At 38.6% G+C, this 19,221-nt stretch overlaps 2 protein-coding genes across 2 annotated transcripts; one reads left to right on the forward strand and one right to left on the reverse strand.

Annotated features, from left to right (window-relative positions):
- Positions 1–4,286: 4,286 nt before the first annotated feature.
- RBP4 (retinol binding protein 4) lies at positions 4,287–8,357 on the forward strand (the record flags this gene model as incomplete). The annotated part of the gene is made up of 5 exons (XM_084290193.1): positions 4,287–4,454; positions 5,121–5,257; positions 5,417–5,523; positions 6,884–7,096; positions 8,275–8,357. 5 exons carry the CDS (start codon positions 4,287–4,289, stop codon positions 8,355–8,357), a joined length of 708 nt encoding a protein of 235 aa, XP_084146319.1.
- A 4,314-nt stretch (positions 8,358–12,671) lies between these two features.
- Positions 12,672–17,817, reverse strand: FFAR4 (free fatty acid receptor 4; the record flags this gene model as incomplete). The annotated part of the gene is made up of 3 exons (XM_084289999.1): positions 12,672–13,079; positions 16,737–16,865; positions 17,296–17,817. The coding sequence occupies 3 exons, from the start codon at positions 17,815–17,817 to the stop codon at positions 12,672–12,674; spliced, it is 1,059 nt and encodes a 352-aa protein (XP_084146125.1).
- Between the last annotated feature and the right edge of the window lie 1,404 nt (positions 17,818–19,221).

Below are 19,221 nucleotides of genomic sequence, written 5' to 3' on the forward strand. Positions count from 1 at the left end.
TCCAGTGTAAATATACTCCTTCAAGCAGAGTATCACGTCATTAAATTACAAAAACATGCAGCGCACAGGCTGGCATGGTCCAAAGACCTGTATTTTCAGTTTAATGCTGTCCTTGACCTCTGTACTCAGACTGCCACCAAGGGGAACAGTTGTGATGGTGACAGTGTACATAGCTGTCCCTTGCAAAGTACACGGAGCTCCTTGGCTCAGCTCACACCAGTTGTTTTCCTTTGTTCGTAAGAGCCTGGTTCCACACGGCTGGGGCTCCACTCGGATCCACCGCTCTGTGCACACAGCACTCAGTCGTTCCCCTGCAAAATCTGCCTCTGAGAGTTTAATGGATACCCGTGTTTGTGCATGGCACTCCATAAATAAATAACCATGCAAACACAGCACGAAGCCTCTCAGTTGGTGTGCAGTCTGGCTGGAAATGGATGCTCTGTTTCCTCTTACCAGTTCTTTGAGTCAGCTTTCTCCTAAGAGATAGACTTACTCTTGTGACCATAAATAAAAATCTAGTTATTTTAATATTTAAAGCTTCAATGTTTCAGCATTAAAAAAATTTTAAATGGTAATTTGACTCTCACTCCTTTTTTATTATGCAATTATAAGTGAAACTAAAATAGGTCCTACAATGAAAGCTTTTTTCTGCCATTTGCTCTGAAAATCTCACCTTTTCTGCATATTTTCTGTCATTATTCCTAATGGAAAATATTACAGAATTTTACGAGCTATTAATGTAAAAAATAATCTAAATGCAAAATCACTGCCAGAAGCTAACCCTTTATGGCAAAGGTAGAAGGCTTCTTTCATCCTCAATTAAATAGTTTTAAGAAATACATACCCACTTTTAAAAACTTTCTGTAATATTCAAAATATGCTGCCAGTTTCAAATGTTGGAATGGAAAGTCATATATGAAATTTATCAAGTTGGCAACTCAGCACAAGTTTTGTTAATTTATGTCTTACATTAGAAGCTATTTCCATGTTTATGTTATTGATATTTCAATTAATCTTTTAAATTTAATTGTCTAAGCTTTCCCAGAATCCATCAATCATTTGATGCCATTTACTTGATCTCTGCATGTTGGTCTCAGATTCAGTTGAAATCCTTGCCCAAATTCTGTTCCTCTCTGTTTGCCTGAGAAGTAGAAACCTGCAAAGGCTATATCCTGGTTCCAAAGATCTAGATGAGGATCACTTGCTGGCACCATTTCTCAACAGAGCCCATAGCCCAAGTCAATCCAAATGATTAACTGAGGCACTGTTTATCAGTTTACATATGAGTTTAGCTGGCATAGCTGCATCTGTTAGGACTGAGAAAAAATTCACCCTTGAATTGCCATAACAATGCTAGCCTGCCAGCAGCCTTCCCTCCTTCCTCCACTACAATACCAATCCTGATATAACTGGCTTAGCAGAGGAGCCTTTTTGCCTAAAAAGTTTGTCTCATTGAACCAAAGGAGTGCTTTACCAGCATTTGTGAAAGGACTTCATCAATGTTAGCCGTGTCTCAGCTAGGCAGAGTTGGAAATACAGGCAAACCAGATGAGGCAGAGAGCCAGACTTTTCCAATATGACCTCAAATCCTACTGACTTGTCCAGGTCCTCTTCTGCAGTTGTTGAGATCTGACTTAGAAATACTGGTGTGACTGCACTGCCACAAATCCACGATGACAGCAGTTCAGAAAAAGGGTTTTCTCTGGCATTTCCTGGAGTTTGTAGAGATCCCAGGCCTGAGGAACTGAATGAATGATAAGTTATAATTGCTAAGTCTTTGCCAGGCACCTCCACCAGATGAGCTGCCAAACATTGCTGAGGTCATCGGAGGCACACAGTTAAAGAAATGCTGTGCCATGGCTGATACAAAATACAATTATTTTGATTTATTATTGTTGATGACCTCAGATTAATTTAAGAGACTGAAATGGCTCTAATATATATTTAGAACTGATTTTATAAAAAATTAACAGAAGCAAATTTTCATTTAGGTGAAACTTGGATTGGTCTCCTTTCTGTAAAGCTGCTGAGGACAACATTGCAAGTATAATGGGACTAGTGACCTAGATTTTCAGAGGTTGCCAGATCTCATCAGATTTTGATTAATTTGGATGCATGACCATAGACACCTTTGAAAACCTCTGCCATAGATTTTTCATGGATAATTATGTTATCGACAAAACTTTGTAGGAATAGGTTTGATCCTGAAAGAACCTCTCTGGGATTATAAATCTGTATACAGATTTTTGAAGAAGACAAAAGTAAGAGAAATAACAATGTTTCACAAACTGGCAGAGAATAAAGAGAGAATTGTTTTCTTTGGTAATAAAGACAGTAAGAAATTTAAAGTTTATAAATAAAGCCATTATCTTTCAGTCATGTGAAACTGAATGAAGAAAATCCATGTTGATTTTGATCTTGTAAATATGATGAATTCATATATTAATACTAGTGTGTGCTTTTTAAAACTTGTGTAAAAATCTGTATATATAACACCATTGCTAGATGATGGCGCAAGGTTTTAAAGGTTGCTAGCAGGATATAGATTTCTGTTGCTCCTCAGTCTGTGTGGAAATTAGCAAACCTGAAATCTCATTTAAAAATATAAATACTGGCTTTTTGAAAGGTTACTGTTGAACGTTTTAAGACAATTAATATCCATTGAATTTTTCTGGTTACCTGTGTTAAATAGCTTTTTTACTCAAAAAAAAAAAAAAAAAAAAAAAAAAGTTTAACAGTTTAACATTAAATATAATATAAAGTGTCTGATGATATCCAGGGAATCAAAGGCTTCAGAACAGACTTTAACAGCCCAGAGCATTTTATGTTTGAGAGTGTGAACAAAAACATAGTACTCTCTATGCAAAAAGGTTCCAATGCAAAGCAGAAAAGAAAGAATAGCATATAAACCCAGCCACTGTGTGCATTACAAAAAAGATTGTAAAGGGCAGCAACAGTAAAAAGTTTAATTTTTTTTAGTATATAAAAGGAACAGAAGGGTGAAACATTTCTGGGAAACTGCTGAATAAACTTTTATTTCTGTACACCCACTATTGAAATATTTTTATGCTTCATCAATATCTCCATATTTGAATTATATTTTTATTTAATTCTGAAAGTAATGAACACAAACCCTTCCCCTAACAGGCTTCTGCCTTTATTCTTTCAAAAACTGGAAGGTGAAATAAGTAGGTGAATGAGTTCTCTTGGTAACGATCATTCCTACCCTACTCAGATTACATATCTAGAAAATAATTAACAGGTTTTCTCTAATGCTTCCTAAAGATGTTGAAACTATAGAACAAATATTGACTGACAGGCAGCAAAACTTGCCTGAACAGGCTAAAACAATAATGGTTTATATAACTGAAAACAGTTTGTCAAAAACAAAATAGAAATTCTGGAAGCTCTGATTTATATTTGATGCCAAAAGGACCAGATGTGGTGTGTACATGCTCTCAGGTATTTGCAGGGCCACATAAATGTGTTCTGCCTTTTTGAGGTTTTGCAGGGCCTCAGATCCTTCTCCTGAGAGGTAGTTTTGGCACCAGAGCCATCCTTTGGGATGCAGAAGGGAACCATTAGTGTGGATCTGAAGAGGCTTTCAGAGATGGTAGCAGAAACTTGTATGATGGTTGCCACTGTTTACTGGGGGATGAGAGGAAAGAAATCTGGGGAGGAGGTGGAGGAAACAAGCCTGCACCTTGTAACTGGCACATTGGGCAAGAAGTACTTTGGGCTGCAGGGTAAAATGGCAGAGAAGGTGGAGGCGGCTGTGTCCCCTGCTGTGAAAAGGTGGGGTGCCTCTCCTTCCCGTTGTTCTATCCACACACGTGCACACCCCTTCCCCCCAGTGTGAGCTCTGCCTTTGGGTTAGGAAAACCAGAGAGGCATTCGATCCTAGCACCCGCTTGGCTTCAGGTAAAGGTCAAAGACCACCTGAGCCCATGGGTATTATGCAAGGGGCCATTGTGAAGGGGCCCCAGACTGCAGCATGCATCAATCCACCTTCCTACTCCCCCTCCAACTCTGGCTTTGTTCCTCAGGGGATTGCGAAAGCCCCAGGACTACATAAAGCATTCCCTGTCTGGGTGGCCTGGCCACTGCCCCCAACACACAGATCTTGAGAGGCTGCAGGGACTGGCACTGGCTGTAAGGGACCCTGCTGGGGTGGGCTGGGGGGCACTGGGCGCCTTGCCTGCATCAGGGAAAACTGCACAATGCCCTGGGGACCTGTCAGGACAACCCTCCTCCCTTCCCCAGGTGTCTGATGGAGCCCATTGCTGATGCTGTTCTTTGTCTCTTGCTGTTGCTGTAGGGATAGGATGGCCTACACCAGGAGAGCTCTGCCCTGTCTGCTGCTGCTGGCACTCACCTTCCTGGGCAGCAGCATGGCAGAGCGGGACTGCCGGGTGAGCAGCTTCAAAGTCAAGGAGAACTTCGACAAGAACAGGGTAAAACTTTTTTCTCTTCTGGATCTGTGATGTCTTGCCTAGCTGCCCTTCCCAGGCTACAACATCTGGCATCGTGTGGTCACATTTTTACTCAAAGTCACGGATTGCAATACTGAGAAACAGCAGGTGTGTGTGATGTTGCCCACAACTCCGCAGTGATGGATCCTGATGCAACCAATACAGGAATATTGCAGAAATGTAGGTCAAGCAGGCTGCTCTCAAACTATATGGTCTAAATGGAAAAGGAGTGTAGTGACTCCATTGTTTTTATGAAAAATGCCTGGTGTTTTCAGGCAACATTACAAAGGAAAATCATATTTATATGTAGATTTGTCAACATGTGCCAGTTGTTCTGCTCCCACCAAATTCTCTGTTCTCAGTACAGGAGAACTGTAAATACAAAAAAAAAGATACACACACACACACACACACACACACACAAAAAAAAAAAAAAAAAAAAAAAAAAAAGTAAATTCTTTCTTTTGTCTGCACTAGGACATGCTAGATGTTAGAAGACTTAAATTTGTTTTTCAGGTACAACTTTAAGGCATGGTGTCAAAGATCTTCATGTCCTTCCCTCTGTCACCCAACCCTAAATTGTAACGTCTGTTTGTAATGTTCTCCATACTTCTAGGGCTAACTGCAGCCTTTCTCATTTCCTTGCAGTACAGCGGCACCTGGTATGCCATGGCAAAAAAAGATCCCGAGGGGCTGTTCCTGCAGGACAATGTGGTAGCCCAGTTTGCTGTAGATGAAAATGGACAGATGAGTGCCACTGCAAAGGGCAGAGTCAGACTCTTCAAGTAAGTTTTTTGCAGTCTTCCTTTTGTTCCGTTCCACTAAGTTTCTGCTTTGCTTGCTTGTGCTTCAATCCTACCTTCTATCCCTGTGGTAGTCACACAGTCTCACCAAATCTGTGCTGTTAGGTTTGAATGTGATGTTTTCTTTCTCTCTGATTGCAGTAACTGGGATGTCTGTGCTGATATGATTGGCTCTTTCACTGACACTGATGATCCTGCCAAGTTCAAGATGAAGTACTGGGGAGTTGCCTCTTTTCTGCAGAAAGGAAGTGAGTACTTAGCTATAGAAGATGCAGAGCTAATTAGGGGCCTAGTTATGTTGAATGTCCATGCTTGGGAAGAAAGAAGTAGTGCTGAATTTCTAAAACACTTAAAACATGTAATAACTATAATATAGCAAAGTCTTAACATGAACAGGGTAATTACTTCTTTCTGGATGGGACAGCTGTCTGGTTTTGTTTAAAAAACTGAAGACCAGACCTCTGTATATCTTTGTGTTTCTTCTGTTTCTTACCCAGCAATATAATCTAAGGTCACTGTTTGGAAGAAATAAAGTATTTTAAGTATTGTTTTCATTCAGAACTCAGTTACTGGATTGCTCTGTTCTCTGCAAAAAGTCTAACATCAGACTTGGTCCAGCAGGGAAGAGAATTCTTCTACAATCTTTTTGCTTAATCCAGTATCTGCAAATGTAGGGATTTATCTGTTCTAAGAAACAAATATGATCCAGTATATATATATATTCATATTTTCCTCTCCTGTCATTTCTCAGACCCTATGCAAAATTACTTTATTGAGCCAAATAGACATTCAGTCACTTGTAGCTCAAGACATTTCCATGGATTGTTTCCAAGAAAAGCAGGTAGAATTTGGAAGTGATTGAAACTCCATTCTCTCCAAAAGCACAGTTATAAAGAATGTTTTGGATGCCAATTTCTCCTGAATTGTTGCTGAATCTCCTCACAGCATGCTGATGAGTCAAGTTTTCACGGATACTGCAGATTACTTGCTGATCTGGAGCTCTATCTTCCTAAAAACTGTGGTCCCCACCCACAGGAGAAACAGGGAAGATAACTGAATTCAACTGGCAACTGCATTAATCTTTTTTCTTACAAATATGGTTTCAGTAACACCCCTGAAGAGAAAATAGTGATGACTTTTGAGTAATCTGGCATGACTGGCATGACCAGGAGCTCTTTTTTTTTTTTTTTTTTTTTTTTTTTTAACTATTCCTGACTGTACCCCTTGTTTGGTTAAAATAAGAAAATCTTCTTAGTGTTCACTGTAGCTCCTCTAATGCATAGTTCTATTTTTGTGTTTGGTGCCATATTTTGTAATGATTTTCAGGCATAGATTTAAAAGATGTTTACTTGCACTCCACATGCTTCTCTTCTTCAATGCCCATGTTAGAGGAGAAGCAGTGGTGCCAACCTTTCTTCTTCTCTCCTTCACTGCCCCTAATATATATGCTTATTTTAAAAAAAAAAAAAAAAAGTTATTGTATTAACATTGTATTAACTCTATAGAGTTATGACCCTGATCTTTATAGATCTATAGATCTCTATTGGTTTATTATATTTTACTTGTATCTCTATAACTCCTTTGCTTCTTTGCTATGGTTTCTTCCAGATGATGATCACTGGGTAGTGGACACAGATTATGATACATATGCTCTTCATTACTCCTGCCGCCAGCTAAATGAAGATGGCACTTGTGCTGATAGCTATTCGTTTGTGTTCTCCCGGGACCCCAAGGGATTGCCTCCAGAGGCACAGAAGATTGTCAGACAAAGGCAGATAGACCTCTGCTTGGACAGAAAATACAGAGTTATCGTTCATAATGGTAAGAGTATTTTTTTTCTTTACAATTTTATTTCAGGACTTACTGAGAAAAGCACTTGAAGTCTGTTGCTCATTAAACAGCAAATACATGAAGTCTTATACTTAGTGGCTGTAATATTGTCCTGTGAAAACTGGAGCTTGTAGTAAGTTAATTTCAACTTTTATTTCTGTTATCTGAAGGAGAGCTAAGGTGCACAGCTTTTTATGTGGTGTATCGCATCAGCTGAAATAATAATTAGAGGAAGTTGTAAAACAAATTAATGTAATGTGAGTAAACATAGTAAGGATAAACTTCATTGTTGCTGTAAAGAGAAATTCTCTCTCTTTAAACATGATTCTTTGCCTTCCTTAAAAAGTGTTGGTGAAAGAAATAGAATGTGTTTTCAAAAAATTCTTTGAAAATTATTCACAAAAGGCTTTTAAGGGAAATCAGAATTTTTGGAATGGATACAGATGCAGACTTTGTATCAGCAGAGGGTGTCCATTTCTCGCAGGTCCTCATGCTAACCATTTCACAAAGGTTTATGGAAAAGGGACATATCCCTCATGCTAGAGGTATGACCCTATCTTGAGTTATATAATCAAGTGGAACTTGCAACACAAGGAGTGATACAGATTAGCTCGCTTCTTCTCAGCTCCTCTGTGGCTTATCTTTGCGTCCTACTTTTGGGTCTGAAAAACTGCAGAGAAGCTGTGGGGCTACATTTGCAATGTGCACATTTCCAGCACAACAGAAGTGTTCAAGGGGTGGGGACAGGGGCGAAAGACTCAAGTTGTTTTTAGTCCATCCAGCAAATTATGCCAGTAGAGTGCAGCACAGAAGGTTCAAAAATATATTAGGAAAAGCCAAGTGACTACTTATGCTAGATTAATCATTGATCTGGAAGAAAACATAGTATATTTACTGATAAAGATTATATATGGAGTGGGAAATAGTAAATTATGAAGAAGATAGATCAGAATATTTAGGGCAAAAAAAAAATAGCAGTTTTCCCCCACTCCTTTCTTTGCATTCTGGAAAACAAGATATTTACAGAATACTTGACTGGTGAATCAGTGGAATGTGAACTCCTTATTCAATGCTATGGCCAAAAGAGCTAGCATGATTCTTGAGTGCATAAATCAGGGGTGTCAAAGATGAATTTACAGATTCATATGAGAATACTGTGCTTGGCATAGGTCCACTCGATATGTCTTGTGTAACTGGGAAGGGTACTGAGGATGAATTAGAAATTTTAAAGAAAAGCAGCGAAAATGATTGAGTTTGCAAAATGTGTCCCCCAGTGAATATTTCAAAAAGCTTGATCGTTTTCTCATCAGGAGAGGTTGAAGACTGACCTGAGAAAAGTCTATGCTTGCCCACACAAGCAGAGAGAATTGGATAGTAAAGGACTTGCAAACATAGGAATAATAAAATAAAATGGATGGAACTTTAAACTGGACACATTCAGAGCAGAAATAAATAGCCATTTGTTTAACTCCAAAGTTCGTTAACCTTTGGAACTATTTATCAAGAGTTGTTCCATGGTCTTCATCACTGAAATCTGTAAATCAAGATAAAAGGCTTTTCTAAACAACATGTTGGAATAAACTGGGATTGACTGAAGGAACTTTGGTGTACTATAAAGAAAGTCAGAACAGATGAGTAGTCAGGTCTTGTGTCTTTATTACCTGTTCATCTGATCTATAAACAGAGAGTAAATATATAGCCATGTTGTAAAGTAAGTATCCTGATAACAGGGTGCCTGAAAGATGTGCTAAGGTGAGTGGTGGCCAGTATACTCATTGGTGACCTGGAAAAAGTGCCTGACAACAATAAAAAATAAAAATAAAAATAAAATAAAAAATTGAATGAGAATTTGGAGGCAACATAACAGTATTTAAAGCAGGTTTAAGAGAAATCACAGATGCAAATGAAATTGGCTTTTGACTTGTAATAAAGCTTCACAGGAAAAAATTTAACCTGTTGAGTTCTGACCTGTTTGTATAGGAAAGACATCTGTATGATGCAGCAGACAACATAATTAAAATTCTGCTTCATTTGCTGCAGCAATCAGAAAGTTAATGTTGTATTTAATTGCATGAAGTGTAGAATAGAAAATAAACAACATTATTATATAAATAGATGATACTTTCTTGTTTTGAATACCACACTTACTGCTCTTCAAATTAAGTATGGCAAAAATTAAAATTTCTGAAGATGAGAAAACAAAATAATGAGATGATTAGAGATGTTATGGAGGTTTCTGCATTAAATCTAAGATAAAGTACATGTATAGATATACAGCTGTTGTTCTTAACTGTGAGAGGTGTATGTTATGGTGGTTCCTTGCATTTCTGTCAAACCAGAGAAAGTTTTTTTTACTGTCCAACTATAAAATCAGGACATTGGCCTAGTCTCAGTACTAGTCTGATTCAGCTCTGTAGAATCTGTGTTTCCATTATTTCTAGGATGCATGAGGCTCACAACGCAATAAATGCATTGTCAATCCTTGCAAGAAAGTATTCCTATGTTTGCAAGTTCTTTACTATCCAATTCTCTCTGCTTGTGTGGGCAAGCATAGACTTTGCTCAGGTCAGTCTTCAAAAAAAAAAAAAAAGAAAAAATTAGTTTATTAATTTATTCATAATTTGTGTTATATCTTTTTAAATATCTTAGAACTTTCATATAATAGAATGCTTGTATTTTTCACATAATATAGATCCAATAGGGTAATTTAAAAATAAAAGCTCAGCATGTTTCTTGAAAGTTAAGCCCCAAATATTCTTTTACTTTCCTGACCTTAATTTAAAACTTGATGTTGTTGCCTCCATTTTTTTACAGAAATATCAAATCTACCAAGTTCTGCTGAGTATTGTTCTGTTTCTCCTACCCTCATTTGTATTATTCAGATGTTAGGTGTTGAGTGCTGTGTCTGATAAAACCATTTGAGTCCAATACTGTTTGCAAATGAAAAATGGTAGTCTGGTCTCTAATGTTGTCTGCAGCATTTATAAATGAAACTTAGAGCAAGCAATTTGCATTCTTCCATTACTGTGAACAGACCCGTAATTACCATTTTGTTAGTTGATTCTGAATTATCTGGTACCATTAAGCTGAGTTCCTGAATATCAAAAATGTTTGGAAATGAGAGAATGACTGCAAGCTACATTGACAAAAGATTATTAAAAGCTTTATATTAGAAACTCACAAAAATCACTTAATTCCTCATGAAATGAAGCATGAGCCTTGCTACTTTGGTTTTAATTCTGCTATTAAGAGCTGCAGAAGTATTAGCAAAAAGAGCCAACTTCAATTATCTGCACAAGACTGTATTAAGCTGTTATTGCGGTAAAATTCTGATTGAAGTTAATAGACACTGCAAGAATAGGCTTGTATCTGTTTCTGATTGTGCATACTCTGCCTATGTCTTGAAGCTAAATATTTTTTCTGTTGATCTATCCATAACTTTTTAAATTTATACTGTACTAAATGCACCCCCAAAAGACTAATAGATGTACAAACCTTGCCTTGATGGAAAAAATAATAATATATATTATATATTATATATTATATATTATATATTATATATTATATATTATATATTATATATTATATATTATATATTATATATTATATATTATATATTATATATTATATATATCTTTGTATACTGGCTGTTTTAGGCAAAAGAGAAACATAGGATTTGTTGTTGTTATAACTGATCTTGCATTTCTGGTGGTAGCTCCCTTCCAAATATACATCCGGCTGTACTGTATACACTGACACAGTCTCTCAGAGTATATAACACAGTTGCTTTTAAGTTTTTCAACGTGGGAGTGGATATCACAGTGTGGCTACTTTCAGAGCAAGCTTTTAGAGCTTGTTATTAATAGAATTTAAAACTAAATCTGCAGTTTAGCATTTATTAGAAGCAAAAATTCTGAATTAAATAACAGTATTTTCAGCTAAAGAGTAGTAAATTCAACTAATTTACTATTGCCATTAGAAATTTTGGAGGTCAGGAGATTCTAATTTTGTTGAAAGACGTACTTAAAGTAATAATTTTAAAATTGAAAATACTTTGAAGCTTGTTTAAGTACATAAATAACACTTCTACCTGTGATCTATTCAATGCCTTGCTTGTCAAAGTATTAAAATGATCAGGACAGGTTTAACAGATTGGATAAATTCCTGTTTTGTTTTGAGTTGAAAATTCTTTGGGCTTATAAAGTGCAGAGCTAAGTATTGGCACATCATTACAAGCAACAGACTACTGGACTTAAAAACATATTAAAAGTAATTAAATACGTATTCATTTTAAGTTTGGTGAAAGTGTGTATATTATAGTTTTGTCTAATGTGGATGAAAAACTAAATTTGGGTTTTTGTGTGTTACAGGATTTTGCTCTTAAGAAGATCCAAAAATATGGAAGTAAACCACGTGACAGCACCATGGATGTAAAGTTAATACGTTGATCAGGTGCTCTTTTGAAAAGCCTTTGGATGGCTTCATTTAGATTTTGAATATATTTATCTGAGCTGCATAGCTCATCTTGTTAATAAACCAATGAAACATTTTAATAAACTCAAATTACAGGGGATGCAAATTGTCTGTATGCACATCTGTACATATGTAGGCATTGGTTTTATTAATAAACCATTATCATAATGCACTATTTTAAATTGCTGACAGATGCCAATAATTAAGATTTTTTTTTTTTTGTTATTGGTTTCAATTTCTGACTAATGGTGTTTTAATTGGAATATATATGTATGTATTTGCTTTCTAAAACTTACTTTCTTTTCAAGTATGATGTCATCTTTTTTTTCTAGGAAATACTGGAAATCTTTTCCAATAGCATTTTAGAAAGGAGGAAGGAATTTCAATGACTGTATATATCACTGCTTAATTTTATGACTACTGAAGACACCAAAAATGCATCCTTTTTAAAGAAATAATTTAAACATAACAAGTAAACATTTATTGTTTATTTATAAATTAACAGGCATTACATCCACATTTTTAATTTGAGATGGAACCAAAACAGTCATTCTTTTGGTGACATTTATCATCTCATCTGCCCAAACCTTTATTCAGGTAGTCAGTTTTCTAACTGTATAATCAAGTGTCCTTTTTCTGGTAATTTACAAGAGCAGATACTCTCTGTGGATGTACATTTTCACAAGCAAGTTAATCTCACTCAGTAGAAAAAACAGATTAAAAATGGAACAGGTCTACTCTTGATATGGCTTCATTATAACTTCATTAAAGTTAATAACATTTATGTCAACAGAAAATGTACTCCCATAGAATTTAATTCTTCTGCTAAGTACTTCAACTATTTTACACTCACCAAATTCACTGCCATATTTCAATTTCTTCCAGTATAAATTCAATCCATTGGATTAAATTGTGCAATCTTACTGAGGCAAAGCAACTAATTCAAGAGAATTAAAATTAGCTTCTTTTTTTTTTTCCTTTTTTTCTTTTTTTGCCTCTTCCAACATGTAATACTATAGTATAATGACCTATTCAAACTGGGATAGTATAGCCATTAACATTCAAAGTGTGTCACTGTTCAGACTTTAAATAATTATCTAGTAATGAAAGACAAATTAGGTTGTTCACGTTTACTTCTTTTTGCAGTGGTTTCTGTACCAGCCCCATTCCCTGTATGGTTCCCTATAAAATAGAGAAGAATTTCCTGACATTTACGTCTGAAATGGGCAACATTATACAAAACTGGGTTGACAACAGAGTTAGCAAAAGTGAATAGCACTATCCAAAAGAAAACTGATGGCAAAATATTTAAATCTTGCTTGTAGTTCTGGACTAAAATTAAAAAAACAATGATTATAATTGGGCTCCACATGATGAAGAAGGAGATCATCAACACAATGAGGGCTCGGAATAGTTTGTAGTCCTGCTGGGAAACACGAATCTGATGATTATGTGAGTAGGCCAAACCAGCATTTAAACTTCTTCTTGATGCTTTTGTAATCTGCAGTAAAAGAGAAGAAAGTAGATTTCACTGAAACCTAGAAATATTCTTAACACATTTTTATAGTTGCAAAAGCAAGTCTCTGCACATGATGTTTCCATTTTGAAAAGTGACTACTTAAAAAGGCATTGGAGAATTCCATGTTTACTTTTTGTTAATGGTTTCATTTCAAACATTTTCACTTTACTACCGAGGTTTTTCTTCCTCTCAGCTGTGAGCTCACCTCAGTATTAATGAAACTGGTTGTTCTCTGTATGGCTCTCCAGAAGCCATAAATACTATTCAGCATAAAATAGGGCCTTAATTACTCATGAAATCCCATTAACTTCAAATTACGACTTCATTTTCTCTATTTAAATAATCACATTGATTTTTCCACAAATGCAAACTGGAACACAGCTAACAATCCTGTTGATGCACAAGAACGAACACAATCCAATTCTCTTATGGCCATGTTGGTATTATAAGGTAGGTATTAGAAGGAGCATGAATTTATTACAGTAACGAAATCACGGTATGTTTTAATTTTGAATGGGATTTCAGGTTTTGTGTAAACTCTTAAGTTTTTCAGTCAATAATCAGAATTGCTTTCTATGAATTAATCTGAAATCTTACAGATCCTTTTGTCACTACTAAAATCTCTGTGTCTTGTAAAATTACTGTCTGATGTAATAAACCAGAGGATGGCTAGTTTGGGAATCTACTATTCATGGGTATGTATCATCTGTCATTACATAGAATATTGAATCCCAAGGTCTTGCAGAAAACTTTAAATCTTAAGCTCTACTCACAATGTCTTAATTTTAATTTGCACAGAACATTTGAAGTCTGTTAGATTTATATGTGTGATGCAAAGTAATATATATATATATATATATTTGGAAAAAAAAAAAAAAAGCTAAATAATCAAGATGCCATTTTACCCCAAGTATGGTTATTTTCAAAAGCTTCAATCAATCTGGTATTTAAATAGGAAAGTCTAAAGCATAAGAGTCTTTCTGCTATTTGTATGTGTGGCATTTCCCTTTACCAATAACTAAGAGAAGGATAACACTAGTATGAGTAATACTTAATAGTTTCCTGGTTCAGGTAAAGATGAAAATGGTTGTAGACATTGAGTAATTTGTTCTTCTTCCTGCAGTTTTCTGAGTCTGTCACAGAGATTGATGTCCTAGAATAAGTATCCTGTAAGAACCTAGACATCTACCAACAATATCAATAGCCACTTCCCTGATTTAAAAGGGGCAGAGAATTCTGGTATTTTGAACTATACCAGCTTGATCATCTCCTGCTGTACCTTCCTGACATCCAGAAATCAGGCTAACTCTGAATGATTCAAGAGTTGTTCCCAGAGCATACATAACCCACCTTAGTAAGAACATGCACTGCATAAAATACAAAGGACTAATGCCCACTTCAAATATGTGTGCAGGGTTTTAAGCATTTGTCCAAAAAGTAGGAAAAACAAGCTCTGTACTCTCCTCAGCTTCCAGTTTTCAAAGCAATGTCTACAGAAAGTCCTCAACCAGCAGGTTTTGTATCTACCATAAAAGTACCCTCCATCTTTGCTGTTGGAACTGCACAGTCTAGAACTGAGAATAAAAGAATCACCAGCACTGCAGTAAGATGCAACTGCATCTGAATGAAATGCTCAACTGAAACAGGGTGACAGTGACATGTTTTGGATCCCTTTTTGGTGTGCCTATCATAAGGAATCTAGACACATACAGTGGGAATCTGGACTACACTCTGAGGACAAGTAATTTAAAGGTCATGTATATACAAGTAAGTAACATCTTTACTGGTTTTTGCCTTTTATCTAAATCCATATGGGTTGGGCCATACCTGAAGGGGGAACACTGCAAAAACAAGTAACTCCATTAACTAAACGTGCCTTCTAGCCTGTCATTTTTGCCAGTGTTCTGGGAAGTGTTGTATAAAAATAATGTTCAGTTTCAGATTAAATTGAGCTACATTTGTAGAGCATATTTCTTATTAACTTAGAGCGTTTGTAGTGAATCATCATCCTCATAGATGCTGTGTTAAATGAATACACTAATGCTTTGAACTTCTTGCAGTAATATTTAGCATTGTACCCAGTGAGTACTGGCATCATGGAGTGTTCTGACAAAGTTAGAGTGAATCTGTTCGACTCAAGGATTAAAATATACTCCATCTGAGTTCTGGGTGCTTTCCGGAAAGCTGTGTAAGAAAGAATCAATTACAACATATGGGAATCTGCTATAGGCCTTATTCCTTTTTCAGTTCAGGAGAAGTGGTAACACATCTCAGCATCTGTGTTATCAAGCTGGAAAAGAAATGTGAGCATAGCAGCAAGGGGTTGTTTTGTAATCCAGTATGCTGAACACTTTTTGGGGATTCTATATCCATATGTGCCACTGTGTTTTCTAAATCTACCTGTAATAATCTGGAGTCTGCAAGGACAAGCAGAACACCATTCCTGTCCTGCTCTCTGAACAAGGACTGTGGCATTTGTTGGCCTGCAGTTTCTTGCAATTTTTTCAAAGGGCTTGGACTCCCCATTGAGTTACTGTATGCTTTCCACGTACAGATAGTATGAGGTTGCAAAAAGCAAGTATTTTACTTCACTAGAAGAGGTTTACCTAATGCATTTACCTCAAGATTGTAATGAGGTTAGAGTGTAGATAAACTTAGAACTGATGACTGACAAGTTTATTGATGACTGATCAATAGCAGTCCATTGAGAGCCTTGGAGTCTAGGTCCCAGGTTCATGTACACCTACATATACCTCTGGTTCACGTACCCACAGCTTCTGGTGCTCCCCATTTCACCAATTAATTCCCTGCTCAATAATTTCCAAAGCTTTTACTTTTCCGTAGTAAAATAGTATGAGAAATTTAATTAGCCCATACAGGAAACAAGAATCTTTCCAGGGCAGTTGCTAAAAAACATACATTCTTGTGCTTAGTTTGTAGTTTTCTAGTTCTTTTCTCACACCGTTTTTGGAAGAGGAGGGGTTATGAAATCAGATTTTTAAAAGGAATTTAGGTGCCTAGTACCATGCTTGCTAGGATATAGACTTTGGTGCCTGTATTTCAACATCTACTCAGAATGTGGATATGGTGTTCCATTTGCACATTGCAAAGTCAGAAGTTGTGGAGGAATAAATGTGTTCTAATAAAATCTGTGAAATAGAAATCCACACAGAAAACAGAAAAATCAGTAGATCTAAAAGGGGAAGGACTGTTGTTTCCAATCCTGCTTTTTCTTTGCTTTCGTACAACTCCCTTGCAAGTCTGTGGAGTCTAAGCTAAAGGAATGCAACATCTAAGCATTTCAGATACTTAAGTCTGTATGCATTTAGGAGATTGAGAGTCTTTAAATATGAATAATACATAAATGGAGAAGGGTATTATATACTGCATATAAATGACGACAAACTTTATGTTAGGCTTCTGGTAATGTGCCGTTCAAGCATGTCTTTAGTTGAAAGGTACATGCTTACAGGTTGAAATGTCACAGTTTATATCACACATTTTCTACTAATAATGTGCTAATAATGAGAGCTAATAATGTCTATATTCTTTAAGTGTGTTTGCATACAATGATGGTATGTTGATGCCTAGTGAATGGTTGTTTACTTCTCCTAGTTGTATAACAAAATAGAAAAGTACCTGCAAGATTTTGGAGTAACTGATGACAATGACTAATCCCGGTATTAAAAAGACAACAATGGCATAGGTCACATCCCAAAGTACTTCTCCTGCAGTGCTGGGCCAAACCAAGGTGCAAATCTGAACCTCCTGTTTGCAAAGAATAAAGAAGAAAAATAACATTGTACAGTTTTTACCACAACGTTGTCCTTATCTCCCTCTGTGCCTATGGAGAAAGTGGGTGCAGACTAAACTGAACCCGTGAAAACTTTCATGTATCACTTTATGGTTTTAAAAGCCCACACGTGTACAGATAGGTGAGTTGTCCTCGATTTAGTCAGTGCCAGCAATTCCAGACCACATGCTAACGGCATTTTTACACACTAACGTGTACCGAAACGGGGAATTTCGACCTACAAGGGGCAGAGGAGCAGCCTGACCCTCGCCGAGCCCCATTTCAGGACGGGCCGGGGGCCGGCTGCTGCCCGCCTCATAGCCCGCTGCCGCCCGCTCCCCGGCGCCGCTCGCCCCCCGGTGGCGGAGGCAGAGAGCCTGGAGCCTTCCCCCCGCTCGCCCCTACCTCCCCGGCGGCGGTGGACAGCCGCACCACGGTGAAGAAGCAGCAGAGCGGCAGGGTGACGGCGGCGGCGAAGCCCCAGACGAGGAGGGCGGCGACCAGCACCTTGCGGCGGCGGCAGGCAGCGTGGCGCAGGCGGGCGATGCTGACGACGCGCTCCAGGCTGACGGCCGACAGGGAGAGGATGATGACGGTGCCGCTGAGGGTCATCACGTAGAAGAGCATGTGGCAGATGACGTCGCCCAGCACCCAGGACTCGGTCCAGCGCACGACGCCAATGAAGGGGATGGCGGTGATGAAGAGCAGGTCGGCGCAGAAGAGGTTGAGGACCAGGCAGTTGGCGACGCACAGCCGGTGCCGCCGCCAGGCCAGCAGGCAGATGCCCCAGACGTTGCCCAGCAAGGCTAGAAGGAAGATGGAGCCCAGCGCCACCGACTCACCGATGCGCAGGGCCGTCACGTTGCGGCCCCTGAAGTCTGAGAAGAAGGGGAAGTAGGTCTTTTCGTCCCCCGCGGCCCCGGGCATGAGGGCGGCCAGTGGGCATGAGCGAGTTAGGGGAACGGCTGCGCTCCCAGCCGCCACGGTGGCACCCGGGGTGCCCTCCTGGCACGGGGCGGGGGGCTGGCCGCCATCCCCCTTCTCGCCTTCCTCCTGGCACTGCTGCCGAGGGCTCGGCCGTGCCAGCCGTGTGGTTTATGGCCCTCGTGCCGGAGTGGAACAAGGAAGTGGGAGGGTAAACACGGCGCAACTCACACAAAGGCGAGGCCGGTGCGCGTGGGGAGGCAGCAAGGGGCTGGGCGCAAGTGGGGCCACCCAGCTCCTCTCTGGGAGGGCGTGTGGCACAGCGGTGGCACCTCCGTGCCGAGGGGACCCAGCCTGGCCACATCCTTCAGGGTGGTCCTGGTCTGACCTGCTCTCCAGACAGGCCCCTGAGGTGCCAGTGACCTGGGGAGGCTTCCCAGACTTTGCCATGATGCACCCCTCCGCTGGGAGCACAGGGCAAAGCACAGGGCAAAGCAAAAACTCCAGGAAGGGCTTTCAAGGAGGAATGGCTCTGAGAGCCCTTCTAGGGGCCAGGATAACAAGTGCTGTTGTAAGGTAAAAAAAGAGGGATTTACCCATTGCCTTATGTCTTGCTAGTGTTTTTTGGAAACAGCGGTCCTGTGCATTGCATGTGCTGATGGTGGTCCACTGTCGGGAGGAGGCATTACAATACTGTTTTGGGGAGCCTTGTACTAGTTTGATCCAGAGTCCTACCTTTCTGTGCTACGAGTTCTTGAGGAAGAAGCCTCATTAATCAAGATGTGTAGGAAATAGCGCCATTTTTCAGGACATTAATTTCTAAGTGTTTGCTCAAATTGTAAAGGAGGCTTTCCTTCTTACGCTCTTCATTCCAGATGATTTTGAAATGGACAGGGAGTGAAGCGTATAAATCATCACAAACAAGCAGATAATGCCTCATAAAAGAAGATAAAATGTTTTCAGAAAGTGTGTAAACAGTTGTATAACTTCAGACAGCTCTAGATGAATTAGTTTGATTCAGTGCCAATGTAGGTGCTTGAGGTTTCTGTTAGAGGCTTTGCCATATGGAGCTACTTATTTTGATTTTCTTATCAACTGTATTCTAGGTGAGAGTTATTCCGTACTGATATATCAGCAGGGCTTCGTAAGCAGACATTGCTTTTGCAGTATTCTGGATGTGACCCCTGAAATGAACCTGTTACGTAATGGCATTAGCAGGGATTCCAGAAACTTGGTCATTCTAGGAGATGATCACGTAATGCGGACTGACAAGAGCAAGATTTTTACTGGACCACTTCCCACGTCTTTGCCAGTGCAGAATTTACATTTCTTTAAATTAGCATGTTTTCTCTTGAGCTAGAGTGGCACAAACTCTTCATTCTGTCTCATCAGAGTTTGCAGGGCCAA

Source organism: Netta rufina (assembly GCF_964035555.1).
Source record: "Netta rufina genome assembly, chromosome: 7".
NCBI lineage: Eukaryota > Metazoa > Chordata > Aves > Anseriformes > Anatidae > Netta > Netta rufina.